Below are 20,257 nucleotides of genomic sequence, written 5' to 3' on the forward strand. Positions count from 1 at the left end.
CCAAGTGCGTTGGAGTTTCAGGGAGGAATTCACGTCAAGCCCAAGGATTAGAATGTCATGGTCAGACCAGGCGGAGGGGATATGTCTGAGAAATAGAAGGGCTCTGATTAGGGTAGTTGAGACAATGAAATGGTCTATCTTAGAGTAGGAACCGTGTGGTGGGGAGAAATAAGTATAGCTTCGTTTACTAGCATAGAGTTCTCTCCACGAATCAGCGAGAGAGGCTGTATGAAGAGATGAGTTCAGGGAGGCTCTCTGTGACTTCGAGAGTTTGTCAGGGGATTTGTTGGACTTGTCGAGAGAATCGTTCAGAGTTAGGTTAAAGTCTCCGCACCAAACTATTCGTGAACCAAAGGACAGGTCGATTTTATTAAAAATTAGTTGGAAAGTTTTGAAGGCTAGTTCTGGAGGGGAATAGCTATTGATAATGTATATTTGTTGTCCTTGAAGAGAAGCTTTTAAAATAATGTATCTACCGTCACTGTCTATAGTTGCATCTAGAATTTCGAGTGGGAGGGAGTTGTGGATTAGGACAGCCACACCTCGACGTTTAGTTTGGGCATTTGATAGGTAATATTTTGAATAGTGGCGAGATAGGAATTGTGGGAAGGAGGAGGTTGAGAAGTGAGTCTCCTGCAAACAAATGATGTCAGGTTTATGTTTTTGATAGTCTAAAAACGCTTTCTTCCTCTTCTGCGGGACGTTAAAACCCCTAACATTATGTGATAAGATTGTTAGTACCATTGATGTGATAAGAGAGCGATACTAAGCTATTGGTGAAGATATATGAGACCATTTGTAAGTTATAACAATTAACCCTGTTTGGAGTAAAGCATAAGAGGTTACCCTGGAATCGAAAGTATGAAGGTTCTAGGGCAGCCTGTAAAAGAACATGCTGCACTAGGATGTCACTTAGTGACAGGAAGTAAAGCCAGAGGAGGTACATGATCCTCCTTAAGGCCTCTTCAGAGGGACAGCATAGCCTGCCAGCCAGAAACAGAGCCCTAGATAGCATAAACTTTTGGGGCCCATTGACCCCCATATAACTGATTTTTCTAAACATTGAACAGCATTTTAGATAACACACAGAGAGAACAATAAAATAAAAAAGAAAAAAATAGAAAATAAAGAGAAGAAAAAAGCACATTAAAGCATAGGGTGCGGTTCTCTACCCAGGGTGGTAGCATGGCACCCCGTGGTCCAGCCCAGAGCCCCCGGAGCAGGCCCGGGCCCAGGGGCCCAAAGGGTGCGGCGGCGACGGGGGGACACACCCCGCCCGTAAGCGGGGCCCGTTCCCCCGACCCCCGCCGCCCCCCGGGCCCGGGCATGCCCTGGTGCCCCCAAACCATCTCTCGCAATGAAAGTCACCTTCGGCATTGAGGAGCAATGAGCGTGCGGCCAGCGTCAACCTCCAGGGTTGTAGTGGGAAGCAGCGGCCATGCAGGCCTTCTTACAACGGTCAGAGTCAGTGTCACATAAGTATGCCTTTGGAGAGAGGTTTCAAAGAACTTTTGCGGGAAAGTCTTGGGCCGCATGATTTAGAGCTCCAAGTTCGTGAGGAATTGCATACTTAATATGGCATAAAGCGGGGCCCGGCAGTAGGCCGCCAGGGCGAGACCCGGGAGCCCAGGCAAAGTTAATCACAGGGATGATATGGGAGAAATCCGTAATCCGTAATCCGTAATACAGGCTTAACATTAAGAGATAATGGGAAAACGAATCAGATCGTGGGCTGGAGGAGCGACGAGGTACCTCTGACCATTCTCTACGGGGTCTGGGGCCTCGTTGTGGTTGTGGGGGGGCTTCGGGTACCTCAATTCGGATGCCGGCCTCTTCAAGAACGGACTTACCCTCCTCTAGGGACTTGAAAGAATGAAAGTTGTTCCCCAGGGTGAAGTTCAAGGCGAATGGAAAGTTCCACCTGTAGCGTACTCTTTCGCGGGTGAGTGAGAGGGTTATCGGTCTGAGTAGCCTTCTCTTTTGCAAGGTGACCGGGGATAGATCCGCGTAGATGTGGACGGAAGATGGAACTCCAGGTAAGTCCTCAAGATCCCTGGCTGCCGTCATAATTTGTTCTTTCATTTCTCCATAGTGCAGTTTTAAAATGACGTCTCGCGGAGTATTTGGGGTTTTTGGTTTACCCAGGGCTCGGTGTATGCGATCAAACCGCCACATCTCCGGATCCACTTGCGGGAGCAGTGCTGAGAACAAGTTGGTAGCCACCTCTTTAAGTGCTTCAAAAGTTTTGGGGAGGCCGGGAATACGCAGGTTTGATCGCCTGGCCCGGTTTTCGTATTCCTCGAGCCGAGATTCTGCGGCCTCTACCCGGGATTCAAGTTGTGTGATACGCCTCTTGTCGTCGGTTAGTGCGTCTGCCGCTGAGTCCATGCGGTTCTCGAGGACTCCCACCCTTTGGCCGACTTCATGCAATTGGGCTGAGATGTCTTTCACAGCTACCGCTAGCTCCGATTTGAGCATCTTGCCTATATCAGCTAGTAACTCCTGCTTATCCCAGGAGGGGGACTGCTGGGCATCCCGTGGGGGTGTTCTTAGGGAGCCATCGGTCTGGCATTGCTTCGTTTTGGTGGAGGGCGGGGAGTTAGTGCGTGCGGCCGAGTCATCCGCCATCTTGAGAGCGCTTCTCGTAGAGGCCCGGGAGGGAGTAGAAGGAGGTAAAGTTCCCTTTGAGCGTGTTCTCTTGCTTTTTGCTGTTCGGTTCCCCTTCTGTGTCATATCATGCAGGCTTGGCTATGATCCGGTCGTCAAAGTGTCCGTGTTAGCTGAAGTAAAGGCTCTTTTGTTCCCGCTGCTAGGGAGTTTTTAATTAGCCTCTTGTGTCCTCCCACCTCCTACCGGAGGGAGGAGGGTCTTATATGCCAGGGAATTCCAGTATTTCAAAAACCAGCTTATATACCATGATAGGGATTTGAACCCAGGCCTCAGTGTATGGTAGGCAACTAACATATCCATTGTACCACCAACACTACTAGCTGAAAGTAGCTGAAAGTAGCTGAAAGTAGCCTAGCATGTACCATTTATGCTTAATGCAAGAGAAAAATTAGACAAGACAAATAACATTTATATCACACTTTTCTCCTGGCAGACTCAAAGCACCAGAGCTGCAGCCACTAGGGCACACTCTATATAGGCAGTAGCACTGATATGTAGCCAGACATGGTCTCCGACTGAATAGGTGCTGGCTTACTGAACAGTCAGAGACGAGATTTGAACTCTGGTCTCCTGTGTCAGAGGCAGAGCCATTCACCATTACACCATGCAGCCACTGCTTACAGGCATGTAGCCAGACATGTAGCCAGACGTGGCCTTGTATTTTGTGTTCAACAGTTGTCAAGAGAAAAATTAGACAAGATAGCAGTGTTAGGAAGACTTGCTTAAGGTCTCAGACTGAATAGGTGCTGGCTTACTGAACAGACAGAGACGAGATTCGAACTCTGGTCTCCTGCGTCAGAGGCAGAGCCATTCACCATTACACCATGCAGCCACTGCTTACAGACATGTAGCCAGACATGGCCTTGTATTTTGTGTTCAACAGTTGTCAAGAGAAAAATTAGACAAGATAGCAGTGTTAGGTAGACTTGCCTAAGGTCTCCGACTGAATAGGTGCTGGCTTACTGAACAGACAGAGACGAGATTCGAACTCTGGTCTCCTGTGTCAGAGGCAGAGCCATTCACCATTACACCATGCAGCCACTGCTTACAGACATGTAGCCAGACATGGCCTTGTATTTTGTGTTCAACAGTTGTCAAGAGAAAAATTAGACAAGATAGCAGTGTTAGGAAGACTTGCCTAAGGTCTCCGACTGAATAGGTGCTGGCTTACTGAACAGACAGAGACGAGATTTAAACTCTGGTCTCCTGTGTCAGAGGCAGAGCCATTCACCATTACACCATGCAGCCACTGCTTACAGACATGTAGCCAGACATGTAGCCAGACATGGCCTTGTATTTTGTGTTCAACAGTTGTCAAGAGAAAAATTAGACAAGATAGCAGTGTTAGGAAGACTTGCCTAAGGTCTCCTACTGAATAGGTGCTGGCTTACTGAACAGACAGAGACGAGATTCGAACTCTGGTCTCCTGTGTCAGAGGCAGAGCCATTCACCATTACACCATGCAGCCACTGCCATGCAGCAAATTTTCTAGCATTGTAGGAACTGTTAGGGGGATCATAACTGGTGAGTTTCGGGCCCCTAGGCCGAAGAGGTCATAGCCTAGGGTCACAAAAACCTGTTTATTTGGTTATTTCAATGGTGGCAATTCTGAGGTACATAAATCGCAGCCATGGCCGTTAGCAACGTCTGAATCTCACGAAATGTCTCATGCAGGTAGAAGACGTATTGTTAGACTTGGGCTCCAAAGATGGGTTCCCTACATCTCTGCAAACCAGAGTTACAGGGGTCCAAAATTGGTAAAATCCCCCATAGGCTTTCATTGCCTCCCTATTTCACTTTCCAAAATCTCACATCTTTTCAAAGGGCAATTGCTCAGCAGTGGCAAATTTTCTAGCATTGTAGGGACCCTTAGGGGGAACATGACTGGTGAGTTTCGGGCCCCTAGGCCAAAGAGGTCATAGCCTAGGGTCACAAAAACCTGTTTATTTGGGCAATTTCAATGGTAGTGATGCTGACTTACATAAATCGCAGCCATGGCCGTTAGCAACATCTGAATTTCACGAAATGTCTTATGCAGGTAGAAGACATATTGTTAGACTTGGAATCCAAAGATGGGGTCCCTACATCTCTGCAAACCAGAGTTACAGGGGTCCAAAATTGGTAAAATCCCCCATAGGCTTTCATTGCCTCCCTATTTCACTTTCCAAAATCTCACATCTTTTCAAAGGGCAATTGCTCAGCAGTGGCAAATTTTCTAGCATTGTAGGGACCCTTAGGGGGAACATGACTGGTGAGTTTCGGGCCCCTAGGCCGAAGAGGTCATAGCGTAGGGTCACAAAAACCTGTTTATTTGGGCAATTTCAATGGTGGCAATTCTGAGGTACATAAATCGCAGCCATGGCCGTTAGCAACGTCTGAATTTCACGAAATGTCTCATGCACGTAGAAGACATATTGTTAGACTTGGATTCCAAAGATGGGGTCCCTACATCTCTGCAAACCAGAGTTACAGGGGTCCAAAATTGGTAAAATCCCCCATAGGCTTTCATTACCTCCCTATTTCACTTTCCAAAATCTCACATCTTTTCAAAGGGCAATTGCTCAGCAGTGGCAAATTTTCTAGCACACACACATATATATATGTGTGTGTGTGTGTGTATGTATATATAGATCTTGGTTACGCTTTAACGCGTTTAAGTTCACCAACTGCGCCAAAGTGTCCCCAGTCTGGTGAGTCCTACTCTAACCATGCAAAAAATGCTAGTTTTTATTAGCCTTCTAGTGGGAAACATTCCAAGAGTCAACTAAACTTGATTTTCTTAGGTTGGTAATTGGTAAAGCTGCCCATTTTTCTGGCCCAAAAGCCTCCAGTTTCTGTATATTCTTGAGCTGTCTTGCACAAACTATTTGAGATCTCCCCAAAGTATCTTAATGATATTATAGTCAGGAGAATGTGATGGCCTCTCCAGAACTTTTTTTTTCTTTGCTATTGCCAAAGAAAAATTTGGCCTTGGGTTTAAGATTTTTGTCATGTAGGAAAGTCCAATGTGCTGCTTCTTCAGGGCTGTTGAGTGCAATTGTCATCCAGTGGTCTCTGATAACATGTTGCATTCATCTTGCTATCAACTCTGACCCAATTCTATGTAGCTCACGCACCCCTAAAACCCCTTGGTACTTGTCTAGGTATTGTTTTACATGCTTTAAGTAGGCTATTTTGTGACATTGGCATAGTAATAGCTCTCTTTGGGAAGTCCATATCTCTTCAAGTACCTCCTTATTGTGCATCTTGAAACATCCACACCACTTTTCTGTAGAGAAACCTGTTTGTCAGCTTTAGTTATATGTGGCTTTTTCTTTGCATCCCAAACAATTTTCTTGGCAGTTCTGACAGAAATGTTTGTTGGTCTACCTGGCCATGTCAACAGAACCTCTCAATTCCCACTTCTTTATGAACACTGTTGATTGATATTATCAAATCTTTTGACATCCTTTCCTGTTTTATAAAGCTTGACAGCCTTCTTCCTCAGGTCTTTGACAGTTTGTTTGCTTTTCCTGTGGCTGAAATATGCAGGTGACTGTGAAGAACTCAGAATCTCAAAAACCATAAAATGCTTTTGTGTTTCCCATGTTTTTTCAGATTGCAAGCCATGAACTGCAAATCCATATTTCAGAAGTGCATATCTGTGAGACCAGCACAAGTTCTGTCCCTAACACAATAGCATCTGTAGCCTCTTTAGGGACGGATGTCAATGGAATGGCAGTAAAGGTAAAAGTTTCCATTGAGCAATCAAGTCATTTCAAGTATTATAGATATCATTTTTTTTTACTTTTGAGATGCTTTGTATTGTACTGGCATCTACTATGCAGATATACTATCTGCTGCTCCGCCTAGTCTTCCATTTATGGCTAGCCAGATGGCCTAATATGTCTCTAGTAGGTTGCTGAATGTAAAGGAATAATGTATTCATTTTACAGCAAAATATAGATCACTTAGTAATACTACTTGTAAAAAGAGGACAGTAGAAGGAAAGTTCAGAGTAATAGCTGTATACAGCCCCTTATCAGTGGACAGGATTTCTAGTCCTGTCTCCACAAATTTTTCTGAGAGTTGATCCTGGCGAAGGCTGTTTTCAGTTTTCATAAATATAAAAAGATAACTTGATATTGGTTTAAAAAAAGCTGCATTTGAAAATGAAATGCTCCTCTTGTGGAAGATTCTTGAAAAATATTCTTTCTGAATGGTTTAACGGAATTACCTGAAAGAGATAGTGTGCTTTTTCATGTGTTCAGTCATTGGTTCTGTCTTTACAGAATGCATGTCAGACTCTTATGAGACGCCTGCAACCCATTAAACAAGCAAATCCTAAAGGAACATGGAAGGATTGGGTAAGGACGAATATAATTCATCTGTGTTAAAGAAATTAAAATATCGCAATAGAAACTTCAAATCAGATTGGCAAAACTTAAATCCGAAATCAGGTTGCTAATAACAGCAAAAGAAGTTTTACAAATGCATAAACTCAGAAAAGGGAAGGCTTTTAAAATGTAGGGCAAGGTACTCATTTGTGGAAGACTGAAGTAAAGCTGCGATATTAATTGCCTGTTTTGCTTCTGCCTTTACAAATCTTCTTCATCTCATAATTTAGTTGTATTGAGATGTTTCCAGCATCCAACATTCAATATTCGTTTCTTAAAGGGACACTTAAGTCAAACAAAAAAATGAGTTTTACTCACCTAGGGCTTCCAATAGCCCCCTGCAGCTGTCCGGTGTCCTCGCCGTCTCCCTCCGATCCTCCTGGCTCCGCCGGCAGCCACTTCCTGTTTCGGTGACAGGAGCTGACAGGCTGGGGAGGCGAGTGATTCTTCGCGTTCCCAGACACATTAGCACCCTCTATGCTGCTATATGGTATATGATCTATGCTATAGCAGCATAGATGGCGCTATTGTGGCCAGGAACGTGAAGAATCACTCGCGTCCCCAGCCTGTCAGCTCCTGTCACCGAAACAGGAAGTGGCTGCCGGCAGGGCCAGGAGGATTGGAGGGCACCGGACAGCTGCAGGGGACTATTGGAAGCCTCAGGTAAGTAAAACTCATTTTTTTTTGTTTGACTTAAGTGTCCCTTTAATGCAGGAAAAAGTACAGGCACACCTAAATAAGATACTGTCAACACATAAATAAAACCAAAATATAGCACAGAGGCAGAGTTTAAATAGCAGTTAGAAGGGAGTCGGCTGACCAGCTGGGTCAGCTGACAAATTCCACTGCTCTCATGGACCAGCAATTAGGGAGGTCCTGGAAAGGTCCTAGAGTATATATACTGCTGGTTGTTCACTTGCTCTTTGTCTGGCGTGCGATCACATATGTGGGAGCACCCAGATCCGTAGTCAGATCCGCAAGTGTGCCGGGACCAGCTGGAGCTGTAATCCTACACTTAGCTAGATTCTGTTGATAGCTAAAGTACTAGTTTGATTGTGATTATCTGTTATGACTTTTGCCTGCCTTGACTATCCTCCTGAACTCTGATCTTGCACCTCGATATTTCTGATACTCTGTTGCCGAACCCCGGCTCGTTCCTTGACTCTGCTTCTGCCTCCTGATTTTGTACCCCGATATTTCTGATACCCCGTTGCTGACCCCTGCCTGTACTTTGACTCCGCCTTTGCCTTCTGATCTTGTACTTTATCTGTCCGTGTGTGCACGACCTGGCTTGTCTGACCTCGAGAACCGACCTTACTGTTAGAGGCGGTTCCTCGCTCTGTTAGTGATCCTTCCTCCTGAAGGTTACTTTCAGTCTGTCCTTCCTACTGTCAGTCTGACTCCTCCCGTCTTGGAGAGCTCAGGTCTGCGGAAGGAATCTGTGCAGTACTCCTTGCTGCACTGAGGCCTAGTCCTCAAAGTGTTACTGTTACACCAAACACTACACTCTACTCAGGTGAACAGAGGTTAGCTAGTATATCGGATTATCAGTGATACTGCAGATCACGTATAATCTGGTATACATCTGTATTCCCAGTGATTCTGCAGATCACTGGTAATCAGATCCTCTCTGTGCTTCACCGATCGTTACAGAACGCCAGACCAAAATACAAAATGGACGCAAACACTGATCGTCTGGGTGTGCTTGCCACTTCGGTGGATAGCCTCCATCAAGCACTGGGCCAGCACAAAGCCTTGATTGACGCCCTTTCAGGCTCCGTGCGAACCCTCCAGATGTCAGTTGATTCAGTGCGATCCCCTCCTAGTGATGACATACGTATGCCTGTACCTGATAAATTTTCCGGCCACAAGTCTGACTTCTGGAATTTCAGGAGTAGAGTGTTGTCATACTTTGAGTTGAGACCCCGATCCTCGGGGACTGAGACCCAACGGGTCATTTTTATTAAAACACTGTTAACTGGGGATTCCCAATCCTGGGCATACAACCTGTCTCCCACAGATACAGCTCTGACCTCAGTAGAGGAATTTTTTAAGGCTATGGCCGTGATATACGACGACCCTGACCTTGCGGCAACTTCTGAGCGGAAGCTCAAACTTTTGCGGCAAGGCAGAGGGTCAGTCGAGGATTACGCGGCAGAATTTCGTAGGTGGTCTGTTACCACCAGATTTGACAATTTTGCTTTGATGGATTATTTTTTGTCTGGGTTGTCGGAGGAGGTCTCTGACTTGATGTTAACCTTACCCGAGCCCAAGACAGTCGATGAGGTCATATCATCGGCCATCCGAGTCGATCGTCGACTACGTCATCAGAGGCAGACTAGGGGCAGTCACCGGGTCAGGGTGACTTCGTATGTGGCACCTTCTGCTACACCCTCAGTAATGGCATCTCCGCCTGTGTCACCCTCTCCGGCCTTACCTCCACCCGAACCAATGCAAATTGGTCGATCTAAACTGACCCAGGTGGAACGTAGGCGGAGAATAACAGAACAACTGTGCCTGTATTGTGCAGAAGCAGGGCATATGGTGCGAAACTGCCCTAACAAGTCGGGAAACGGGTCTGCCTAGGAGTAGTGGGGGGTGACACCCTAGGCACATCATTCTCACCCCAAAAAGAGAAGAAGTTACTTCTCCCCTGTACTATTACATGGGATAATAAGTCTGTAGCCACTGAGGCTTTTATTGATTCCGGCTCAGCGGCCAATTTTATGAACCTTGAATTTGCTCAGGAGTTGGGTATTCCTCTCACTCCAGTAAGTCCCCCCATTCAGGTCACGGCAGTAGACGATTCCCCTCTGCAACGGGATCGTCCCCTGTCACAGACTCCGCAGGCGAAGGTCACGATAGGGGTACTGCATGGGGAACAACTACAGTTTTTCGTTTTACATATGTCAACCTCCACTATTATCCTAGGCATGCCTTGGTTACAAGCCCACTCTCCACAAATCGACTGGGCTACGGGCCAGGTAACCAGATGGTCCGATCATTGTCATCAGCAGTGTCTGGGGAAGGTGACATTGGGTCAGACCAAGGTTTACGTGGAGGGTGTTCCCGAGGTATATTCCGATTTTTCTGATGTTTTTTGTCCCAAGTCTGCTGATCAATTACCACCTCATCGCCCGTTCGATTGCCCCATTGATCTCCGTACTGGTTGTATGCCCCCTAGGGGTCACCTGTATAACTTGTCCGGTCCCGAGAAGTTGGCTATGCAGGAATACATTCGTGACAACTTGGCCAAGGGGTTTATTCGGCCCTCTCGGTCACCTGCTGGGGCCGGTTTCTTTTTCGTTAAGAAGAAAGACGGGGGTCTTCGACCTTGTATCGATTACCGAGGTCTCAATAAAATCACGGTGAAGAATCGCTATCCGTTACCATTGATAGACGACTTATTCAAGCAGGTCACTACTGCTAAGATCTTTTCTAAGTTAGATCTGAGGGGGGCATACAACCTAATCCGCATTAGAAGGGGCGATGAATGGAAGACGGCCTTTAACACACCCGACGGGCATTACGAGTACTTAGTGATGCCCTTCGGGTTGTGCAATGCGCCAGCCGTCTTCCAGGAACTAATCAATGAGGTATTCCGGGAGGTATTGGGTAAATTCGTACTGGTATACCTCGATGATATACTCATTTACTCCAATAACCTCTCCGAACACAGGGTCCACGTGAAATTTGTCCTAAACAAATTAAGACAGAATAGGCTCTACGCTAAGGTGGAAAAGTGTATATTTGAAGTGACCACGGTCACGTTTCTGGGATACGTAATTTCCACCTCGGGCCTCTCAATGGATCCTGCCAAGGTCACAGCCGTGTTGGAGTGGCCACAGCCAGTGGGGTTGAAGGCCCTGCAGAGATTTTTAGGGTTCGCGAACTATTACAGGAGGTTCATTAAGGGATACTCCACGTTAGTTGCCCCCCTTACCAGTCTCCCGAAAAAAGGGGCGGATACCAACCGCTGGTCTCCTGAAGCCGTGGCGGCATTTGCTCTATTGAAAAAATTATTTTCCTCAGCACCAATTTTGAGGCATGTTGACACGTCCTTTCCCTTCATTGTGGAGGTTGATGCCTCAGAAGTTGGGGTGGGGGCGGTGCTGTCTCAACGGTCTGGGTTGCAGGGCAGATTACACCCATGTGCTTATTTTTCCCGCAGGTTTTCACCTGCAGAAAAAAATTATGATATAGGCAACCGGGAACTTCTGGCTATTAAGTTGGCATTTGAGGAGTGGCGCCACTGGTTAGAGGGGGCAGAGCACACGATCACTGTTTACACTGACCACAAGAACTTGGAATACATCGAGGGGGCTAAGAGGCTGAGTCCCCGTCAGGCCCGGTGGTCCTTATTTTTTACGAGATTCAGGTTCATAATCACGTACACTCCAGGCAGCAAAAACGTCAAAGCAGATGCCCTCTCCAGGTGTTTTGAACCTGAGACTGCACAGCCCCCCGCTCCTGAATCCATCATCCCGCAGAAACTGGTGTTAGCCGCCACGGAGACTTGGGAGGATTGGACAGAGATTTTGGGTCCCTTTCAGCGGGATGTTCCTGAGGGGAAACCCGAAGGGGTCTTGTTTATCCCACTGCCATTCCGGTTACAAGTTTTGCAACTCTTTCACACCCACAAGAATGCTGGTCATCCTGGAGCGGCCAGAACGCAGGATCTGATTGCCAGGTGTGCTTGGTGGCCTTCCTTGGCAACAGATTGCAAGGAGTTTGTTAAGGAGTGTGCGGTATGTGCCAGTAGTAAACCCTCCCGGCTGGCACCTGTAGGAAGGTTGCAGCCTTTGCCCACCCCGAGTGAGCCATGGACCCACCTGTCCATGGATTTTGTGGGGGAATTGCCCAGGTCTGAAGGCATGTCTGTTATTTGGGTGGTAGTCGACCGGTTTAGCAAGATGGCCCATTTTGTGCCCCTGAAAGGACTCCCCTCGGCTCAAGAATTAGCCGAATTGTTTAGCATTCACGTCTTCCGGCTGCATGGCATTCCGGAAGACATTGTGTCTGATAGGGGAGTCCAGTTTGTGTCTGGATTCTGGAGGGCATTTTGTCACCAAATGGGCATGAAATTGTCGTTCTCGTCAGGCTACCACCCACAGACGAATGGGCAGACAGAACGCATTAACCAATCTCTGGAGCAATTCCTGAGATGTTACGTTGCGGAGGCACAAAGTGACTGGGTGAAATTTTTGCCCTTCGCGGAATTCGCCCAAAATAATTTAAAGAATTCCTCGTCTGGGTTTTCCCCATTCCAGATTGTAACAGGGAGGTCACCCAAATTCTCCCCTTTTCCAGTTGTCTCGTCCCCATTTCCTGCACTGGAGGATTGGCAGAGGTCACTCAGGGACAATTGGGGAATTGTTAAGGGGAATTTGCAGAAGGCGTTCCAGAGTCAGAAGGGTCAAGCAGATAAGAGACGGTCCGTGGAATGGAAGTTTCAGCCAGGGGATCTAGTCTGGGTGTCCACACGTCACTTGACCCTGAAGCAGCCATCTGCCAAACTGGGTCCCAGGTTTGTGGGCCCATTTTCCGTGACCAAAAAGATTAACAATGTTACGTATACCATTGACCTTCCCACCAGCATGCGGGGGGTGAAGTCCTTCCACGTGTCCCTTCTTAAACCTGCAGTCCAGGTGGGTCCTACTCCTCCTCCTCCCGTGTTGGTAGATACCCAACCCGAATATGAAGTGGAAAAAATATTAGATGCTCGCAAGGTACAAAACTCGGTACAGTACCTCGTACATTGGAAAGGGTATGGCATCGAGGAGAGGCAATGGGTACCTGGGAATCGTATACATGCGGATGAGTTGGTGAGGGAGTTTCATGCCTTACACCCCGAGAAACCTGGTGGGAGTTGTCCGGAGTCCACTCCTCGGGGGGGGGGGGGGGTACTATAAGGAAACGCGGAAAGGCCGCTGTCTCTCAAGGTGAGGCGGCCGTTTCCGCGTCCAGCATGGCGTCACAACGCGGAAAAAACGCTGCATGCCGCATAGGCAGTGCGGCGGAATCCGCATTGGTAACGGCGGAATCCGCATTGGTAACGGCGGAATCCGCATCAGAGGCGGCCCCCGCACTAGATACATTGCATGACAGTACTGGTGTGGCTGGGACTGATAGTCCACCAAGATTCAGACTTACACGCGCGCGAGCACAGAGGCAGAGTTTAAATAGCAGTTAGAAGGGAGTCGGCTGACCAGCTGGGTCAGCTGACAAATTCCACTGCTCTCATTGGACCAGCAATTAGGGAGGTCCTGGAAAGGTCCTAGAGTATATATACTGCTGGTTGTTCACTTGCTCTTTGTCTGGCGTGCGATCACATATGTGGGAGCACCCAGATCCGTAGTCAGATCCGCAAGTGTGCCGGGACCAGCTGGAGCTGTAATCCTACACTTAGCTAGATTCTGTTGATAGCTAAAGTACTAGTTTGATTGTGATTATCTGTTATGACTTTTGCCTGCCTTGACTATCCTCCTGAACTCTGATCTTGCACCTCGATATTTCTGATACTCTGTTGCCGAACCCCGGCTCGTTCCTTGACTCTGCTTCTGCCTCCTGATTTTGTACCCCGATATTTCTGATACCCCGTTGCTGACCCCTGCCTGTACTTTGACTCCGCCTTTGCCTTCTGATCTTGTACTTTATCTGTCCGTGTGTGCACGACCTGGCTTGTCTGACCTCGAGAACCGACCTTACTGTTAGAGGCGGTTCCTCGCTCTGTTAGTGATCCTTCCTCCTGAAGGTTACTTTCAGTCTGTCCTTCCTACTGTCAGTCTGACTCCTCCCGTCTTGGAGAGCTCAGGTCTGCGGAAGGAATCTGTGCAGTACTCCTTGCTGCACTGAGGCCTAGTCCTCAAAGTGTTACTGTTACACCAAACACTACACTCTACTCAGGTGAACAGAGGTTAGCTAGTATATCGGATTATCAGTGATACTGCAGATCACGTATAATCTGGTATACATCTGTATTCCCAGTGATTCTGCAGATCACTGGTAACCAGATCCTCTCTGTGCTTCACCGATCGTTACAGTATTACAGGAATTCAGCTCATTTATTTATAGACCACTTTATATTATATTTTGTGACTTTTTTTTAAATATGTCAGTTCCATATCACTTCCTCAAGCGTCCAGGAGCACCAACTAGGCTCAGCATAGAAAACTAGCGTGCCACATATGACCGTTTAGCAACTTGACAAAGGCCATTGGAGGCCGAAACAACAATTTGTTGTTGCTTATCATGCTTGCACAATAAAGCTGTGAAAGAGCTACAACCCTTTGGAGTGGTGCCGGTCCTTTTCGTGTGATAGTTCCATATCACTGGCATATAATGAATGTTTGCCCATTATTTAAGAATGGAAAAATATCAAATCTGGGAAACTTAGTCCTGTCAGCTCTATTTCATTTGAGTGCAAACCTTTTTAAGGAATTCCATGGGATGCAACAGAAAATTGTATACCGTAGTAGACCATGATCTGATTTTATTAATCAATATAATGTGTATTATGTTATTTAAGAGGTGAATGAAAATTTAAATATTGGGTGTGTTTGTCTGTGTGTGTCTGTGTGTGTGTCTTTGTGTGTGTCTGTGTGTGTGTGTCTGTGTGTGTGTCTGTGTGTGTGTCTTTGTGTGTGTGTGTGTGTGTGTGTGTGTGTGTGTGTGTGTGTGTGTGTGTGTTCAGTTAGTACAGCTATCAGATTTTCTTCATAATTCATGGCATAGCAAATCTCTATGCCCATCAGATCTGCACAGTCTGTGGGATTCCGCAGGACGCTGGGTCTGAAAGGTTTCCTGGCCAATCGGACTCCCAGAACTAAAGTAAGACTGTTTTAAAGCAACCCTTTAATACCCTAGGGGTCTGACCCCTCAAGTTTGATATCATTGTTATCTATAAATTCTGATCGACCTAAAAATGTTATTAGATTTAACCTAACCTGTACGGTTCTGGAGATACAACTCCTATCCTGATTTAGATGTATTTCGGTCTCATTGAGAAGGGGCTGGTTCATCTCAGGTTCCAAAGAGGTGTGTGATCCCCGCCCTAACTCCTCCTTGCTGAAGCGAGGGGTATAATTTAACTGGGCCCTGGTTGTCAAGTATCCAAAGTCCTTCATCTAAAATCTGATGTTGAGTTAACATCAACCGGCAGCAAGCTGGACGATGGAAAATCAATTGGATTATTTCTTACAAAAGGGCCTCTTGGCCTCCATGGCAATCGGCCATCTTGGACTTTCGCCAAAGACTTGCAATTGCTGCATGGACTACCAATAACGGTATTTGAACTGTACATTAAGACATTCTGTTTCTTTTCATCTCTACTCTCTTTCTATCAAACCAATCTGTTCTGCCGAACAGGTATATTTATTTGTGGGCTAAAGTAGGCTGTGTGTAAGTAGTTTTAGAATAAAAACTAACGATTTTATCGTTCAGTCTTGTGCCTGTTCTGGTCATCTGATCGTTGCTACAATGAATCTGTCCTCTGAGGAGTCATACTACCACATTGTTTTATTATTTTCTTATACGTTGTTGATTTGCTAGCTAGGTTGTAAATAACCGTTTCCTTCCTTTTAGGAGTAGTTAGCGGGAGTCTATTTCCTCCCTGAACACGAGAGAGTGGTGGCAGTGAAATTATCCAAAATCGATATTTTTGTTTTACCGATTGTACATACAATCAGGATTGTACATGTATGGGCACCGCCAACCAATCTTAAAGATTTACTACGTACCCAGTGAATCTGCCTCCAGAAGTCTCTAGTGCATGAGACCTGCATGGCAACAGTGGCCTAGTAAAATGGGATTGGTGAGTGATTGTCACATTACATATTGTCGGCAGATGCGCGATCAATCTGTATTGTCAGACTGTTCACCATACTTCCTACGTATGCTAACGGGAGCAGATTAGACGGAATTGGCACGCTCTGTCACATTAACTACCTTCTTCTGACGATCCAGCAACCGGTCTTTATTGTCAGTCTGCTTACCGTACTTCCTGCTTATGCTAACGGGAGCAGATTAGACGGGATCGCAGGGCTGGATTGTCAGAATCTCTAATAGGTAATTACAGTTGCTAGGCCAAATGACAGTGAAACAATAACAGGACCCAGAGTCCAGGATTGCCCTAACCCCAAGATTTATTTTGGGGTCCTGCAACAACAAGCACACTTGGACTCCGAGCCCGTTTCTACTGTACCTAGGCAAATCCGCATAGAAAAAAAATGCTTGCGGATTTGCAAATTCGCGTGTTTGCATGATTTCTTTTTTCGTGCAAATTCGCATGTGTAAGAGATTTTTTTTTTTACAACTTTCCCTTCGCCATTCATCACTATTGACTAGAGATGGCCCGAACCTTTCGACCGTGAACTTATTGGCACAAACTTCGGTGGTTCGCGTTCGCAGTGAACTGCTAACTATAAGCGAGTTCAACCTGCCCCCTATACTACACCATTAGGGTCAACTTTGACCCGATACATCACAGTCAGCAGACACAGGGTAGCCAATCAGGCTACACTCCCTCCTGGAGCCCCCTTATAAAACGCAGGCAGCGTCAGCCTTTTCACTCACTTGTGTGGCTGCAGTAATTAGAGAATGGAGAGAACCTGCTGACATAGGGAAAGCTTAGTTAGCCTTTTGTGTTAGGCTTGTTAGGTTGCTCCTTCTTGCTGATACTTATTGCTAAAAAGCACTCCTCATCCTCAACAGCTCTTTTGAGAGCTAATGTTGTTCTTGTGATCTATTTTTTTTTTGTGTGTGTGTGTGTGTGTGTGTGTGCCCCACAGACACTTGTGTTGCATATACAGCCCTGTCAGTCAGTCGCAGCTGCTGGACCTTGGCCCCTTGGTAATTCCTACTGTGCCACTGCCAGGCCCAGCACATTCACATAGAGAAGTCAATTTTACTCCGAAAGAAACATACTTCTTATTTGTATGTGTTTACATGTATACTACATTTTACATTTTTTTTGCGATAGTAGTCCTTTAAAAGACTAACAGATAAGCAAAATCAATTTTACTGTTTTTATTTTATCATTTAGAAGTGTATCTGAACATATATTCTGATGTTGAATTGCACAGTCTGACTTAGTCATCTTCAGTACGAGGCACCATAAGGACTTCAAATTATTATTTGCCTGTTGCCAGTGTATATACCGGCTGCAGTTACCTTGCCGAGCAAAGTGCTCTACACAACAGTGGCAGAGAGGGAGTTATGGATGATGCAAACCTGTTCACTGATTGGTTAACTTATGGTATTCATAAATATTGATTGGTTTTCTTTTGTCTTTTAGGTAAAAGAGGCCTTTTTGAACTCTGTTTGTTTGTCTGCCACTGGATATTTTAGGTAATTACAATCCAATTTCATCTATAAACTAGACACATTACAAGATATGTGAACATCATATGAATTTGTACTTGCGTAAATACATGGGCCTAACTAGAAATTACTGGGCCCCAAGCAGAACTTTGGCTGGTTCCCCATGCCAGTATAAGGTAGTATAATGCCAGTATAAGGTAGCATTTATGCCCCCCACCCCTTCCACATTAGAATTTGATAACTTTTTGTGCTCCAGATATGTAGAGTAGCGCAGCACTAACAAGCACAACTGCATGCATTGGACTGGACATCTGTCTCTAGTAATTTAGAGAACAGTTCCAGTTTGTATAGCATAATTGAAAAACATATCTCAATATGTGAATGCCACAGCTGATAGTTCTAACACACCGGCGCCTACAACGGCACTCAAAGCTTGGCTACATTGTTGTTTTGAACAAATATTTGGTCTGGTGAAGTGGATTGAGGCCATGAAATGCGTTGCCACTGTCTAAATAAATAATTGTGCTCCCTTCCCCACTTGTCCTACAGATACTGGAACTCACCACTTTTGGGTCTCCTAGTGCTGTAGTTATAGTTTGAACATGCAGTAACAGCTGATCAGAGCAAGTAAAACAAAAAAAAAGTCCAACTTCGGTCATCCCGCTGAAGAGTTTGGTGCAAAGGCTAGGGGGTCCTCCAATCATCTGTGGTCTGATACTTTGGAAGTCTGCAAACCATTACAAACAGCAGCAGTGTTTTGCCACAATGCCAAAGTCAACCACAATACAAACTGGAGCCAAAGCATTATGCAGGTGATACATGTGCTTCATCAGAGTCATTTGCATTGCAACATATTTAAACATACGTATACAGAAGGAAACCACTTTCCCTTGGCAGTGGTAACAGATGGCCCTTACTATAGCCTGTGATGCATGACCAAGCATGCTCTGTGCTGAAGTGTATAGTCCCAGGGACATCAGCATGCACATATATACTACAGTCCAATCCATCTTTATTTATCCATCCAGATAAAAAAGGCGGACTTGTTTCCAGGTCACATGCCCATACTCATAGCCTTACCAGGGGCAAACGCAGGATTTTTAAGGGGGGGATTCCTTAAAGGTCCAGAAGCACTTATGTCCTCGAGTGCTTCCGAATACAGGAGGCTCCATACTGCCCATGCGCAAAAGTGCGCTGGCGTACTACGGAGCTGCCTATCTTTGGAAGTACTTAAGGACACGAGTGTTTCTGAGGGCTTCTGGTAGCAGCAAACTTGAACAGGGGACAGCGCTGGAACAACTCCCCGAGAGAGAGGAACGGGAGATAAACTTAGTTTGAACAATTCAGTGGAATATGCCACATAGTGTCACATAGCGCAAGCGATACCCATATGATGCAGGGATATATGCATCTGCGGAAGATGGCGGCGGTATATAAATACTAAATAATATTTGCCTCACCAGAATTGCACTTTTATTATGTTGGCTATGTAAATAGCCAACATCTTGTTCTTCGAGTTCAGCTTATTCTTATTATTATTATTATTATTATTAGCGCCCCCCGACGCTCAAAACGCTACTCCTCCTACAGTTTTAGGGGTACAAGCGCCAAACTTTCCACACTTATTCGTCTTATAGCGAAGTACGTTGCTTGTGCTTTATTAAGCGATACCACCCTCGGGGCCCCTGCGGCGGACCCCGGAAGACCCCTTTTTTCGTATTGACTTTGACAGGGAAAAATTTCAAATCTCTGCCACTCGTACAATTTTGAAGCTACACTCCCCATACTCGGACCACATATTGTTGGTGTCACCCCAAATAGAAATATGTATTTTGGGGAGTCACCCCAAAGTGGGCGGAGCTACCAGCGGCCAATGAAAATTTAGCAATTTTCTATACGCTACTCCTCCTAGAGTTTTAGGAGTAGAATTCTGAAACTTTGCACACTTGTTCGCCTCATACCCGAATAGGTTGCTTGTGCTTTTTTAAGCAATCCCACCCTCCGGGCCCCTGTTGCGGACCCCCAAAGACCCCATTTTTCCCATAGACTTTCATTGGAAAATTTTTAACTTCTGCCACTCATACTGCTTTGAAGTTACACTCACCAAACTTGGGTCACTTAGTCATGGGGTGAAGCTGAAGCATACTGTCACATTTTGGGGACCCCAAAAAGTGGGCGGGGCCAAACACAGCCAATCAGATTTTCCCTATTTACTTCAATGGGAAAATTTAAACAGCTGCAATTCTCACTGTATTCAAGCCTCAGTTCCCAGACTTGGCACACTGGGTCACTGGGTGACTGGGGTTAAAATTGGCAAGGTGGGCGGAGCCACATCCAGCCAATCAGACACATAGCCAACATCCTGTGGTTTCTTCAGAAACGACACAATCTAGTTTAGCTTTCCTGTATGACAAGAAGACCCAGCCAGCACTAGGGGAAGAGGGAAACAAAGGTGAATGAAGGAGGCTGGTGCACACCAAGAGTGCTTCTGAGCGTTTTTCAAATCAACAGTGATTTGAAAAGCGCTTGGCTAATGTTACCCTATGACAGTGTTCTCACAGCAGCGTTGTGACTTTTTCAAAATCGCACGTATACTGCATGTAGCATGTTTTTGTGCGATTCATTCAAAAATCGCTCTGAAAATCTCACTCACAAATTGCTAGCGATTGCTATTGTCATTTTGGCGTTGCACTAACCCAGAGAGAGGAGTGGAGAAATTGAGAATAGCCTGAGATGGAGCAGAGAACTTATCTGTATTGCAGTCCCACATCAGACAGTTTACTTGCCTGTAATCGGACTCCTGTCCCTGCCAGTCTCCCACACAAGTCAGAAAGAAGCCCTCCTGGAGTCTAGGGACTGTCAAAAACTTTTCAACTTGTTTAACACCTTAT

The 20,257-nt window shown here is 45.9% G+C and overlaps 1 protein-coding gene across 1 annotated transcript in view; it reads left to right on the forward strand.

The window, feature by feature from the left end:
- Positions 1 to 20,257, forward strand: part of LOC137524806 (aldehyde oxidase-like) — a 339,511-nt gene that overhangs the window by 296,887 nt on the left and 22,367 nt on the right. Inside the window, exons 30-32 of the mRNA XM_068245128.1 lie at positions 6,268 to 6,396; positions 6,942 to 7,016; positions 17,341 to 17,393. Coding sequence (XP_068101229.1) covers positions 6,268 to 6,396; positions 6,942 to 7,016; positions 17,341 to 17,393 — 257 coding nt within the window. The remainder of the gene's footprint in view (positions 1 to 6,267; positions 6,397 to 6,941; positions 7,017 to 17,340; positions 17,394 to 20,257) is intronic.

The sequence above is a fragment of the Hyperolius riggenbachi genome, chromosome 7 (genome assembly GCF_040937935.1).
Source record: "Hyperolius riggenbachi isolate aHypRig1 chromosome 7, aHypRig1.pri, whole genome shotgun sequence".
Taxonomy (NCBI): domain Eukaryota; kingdom Metazoa; phylum Chordata; class Amphibia; order Anura; family Hyperoliidae; genus Hyperolius; species Hyperolius riggenbachi.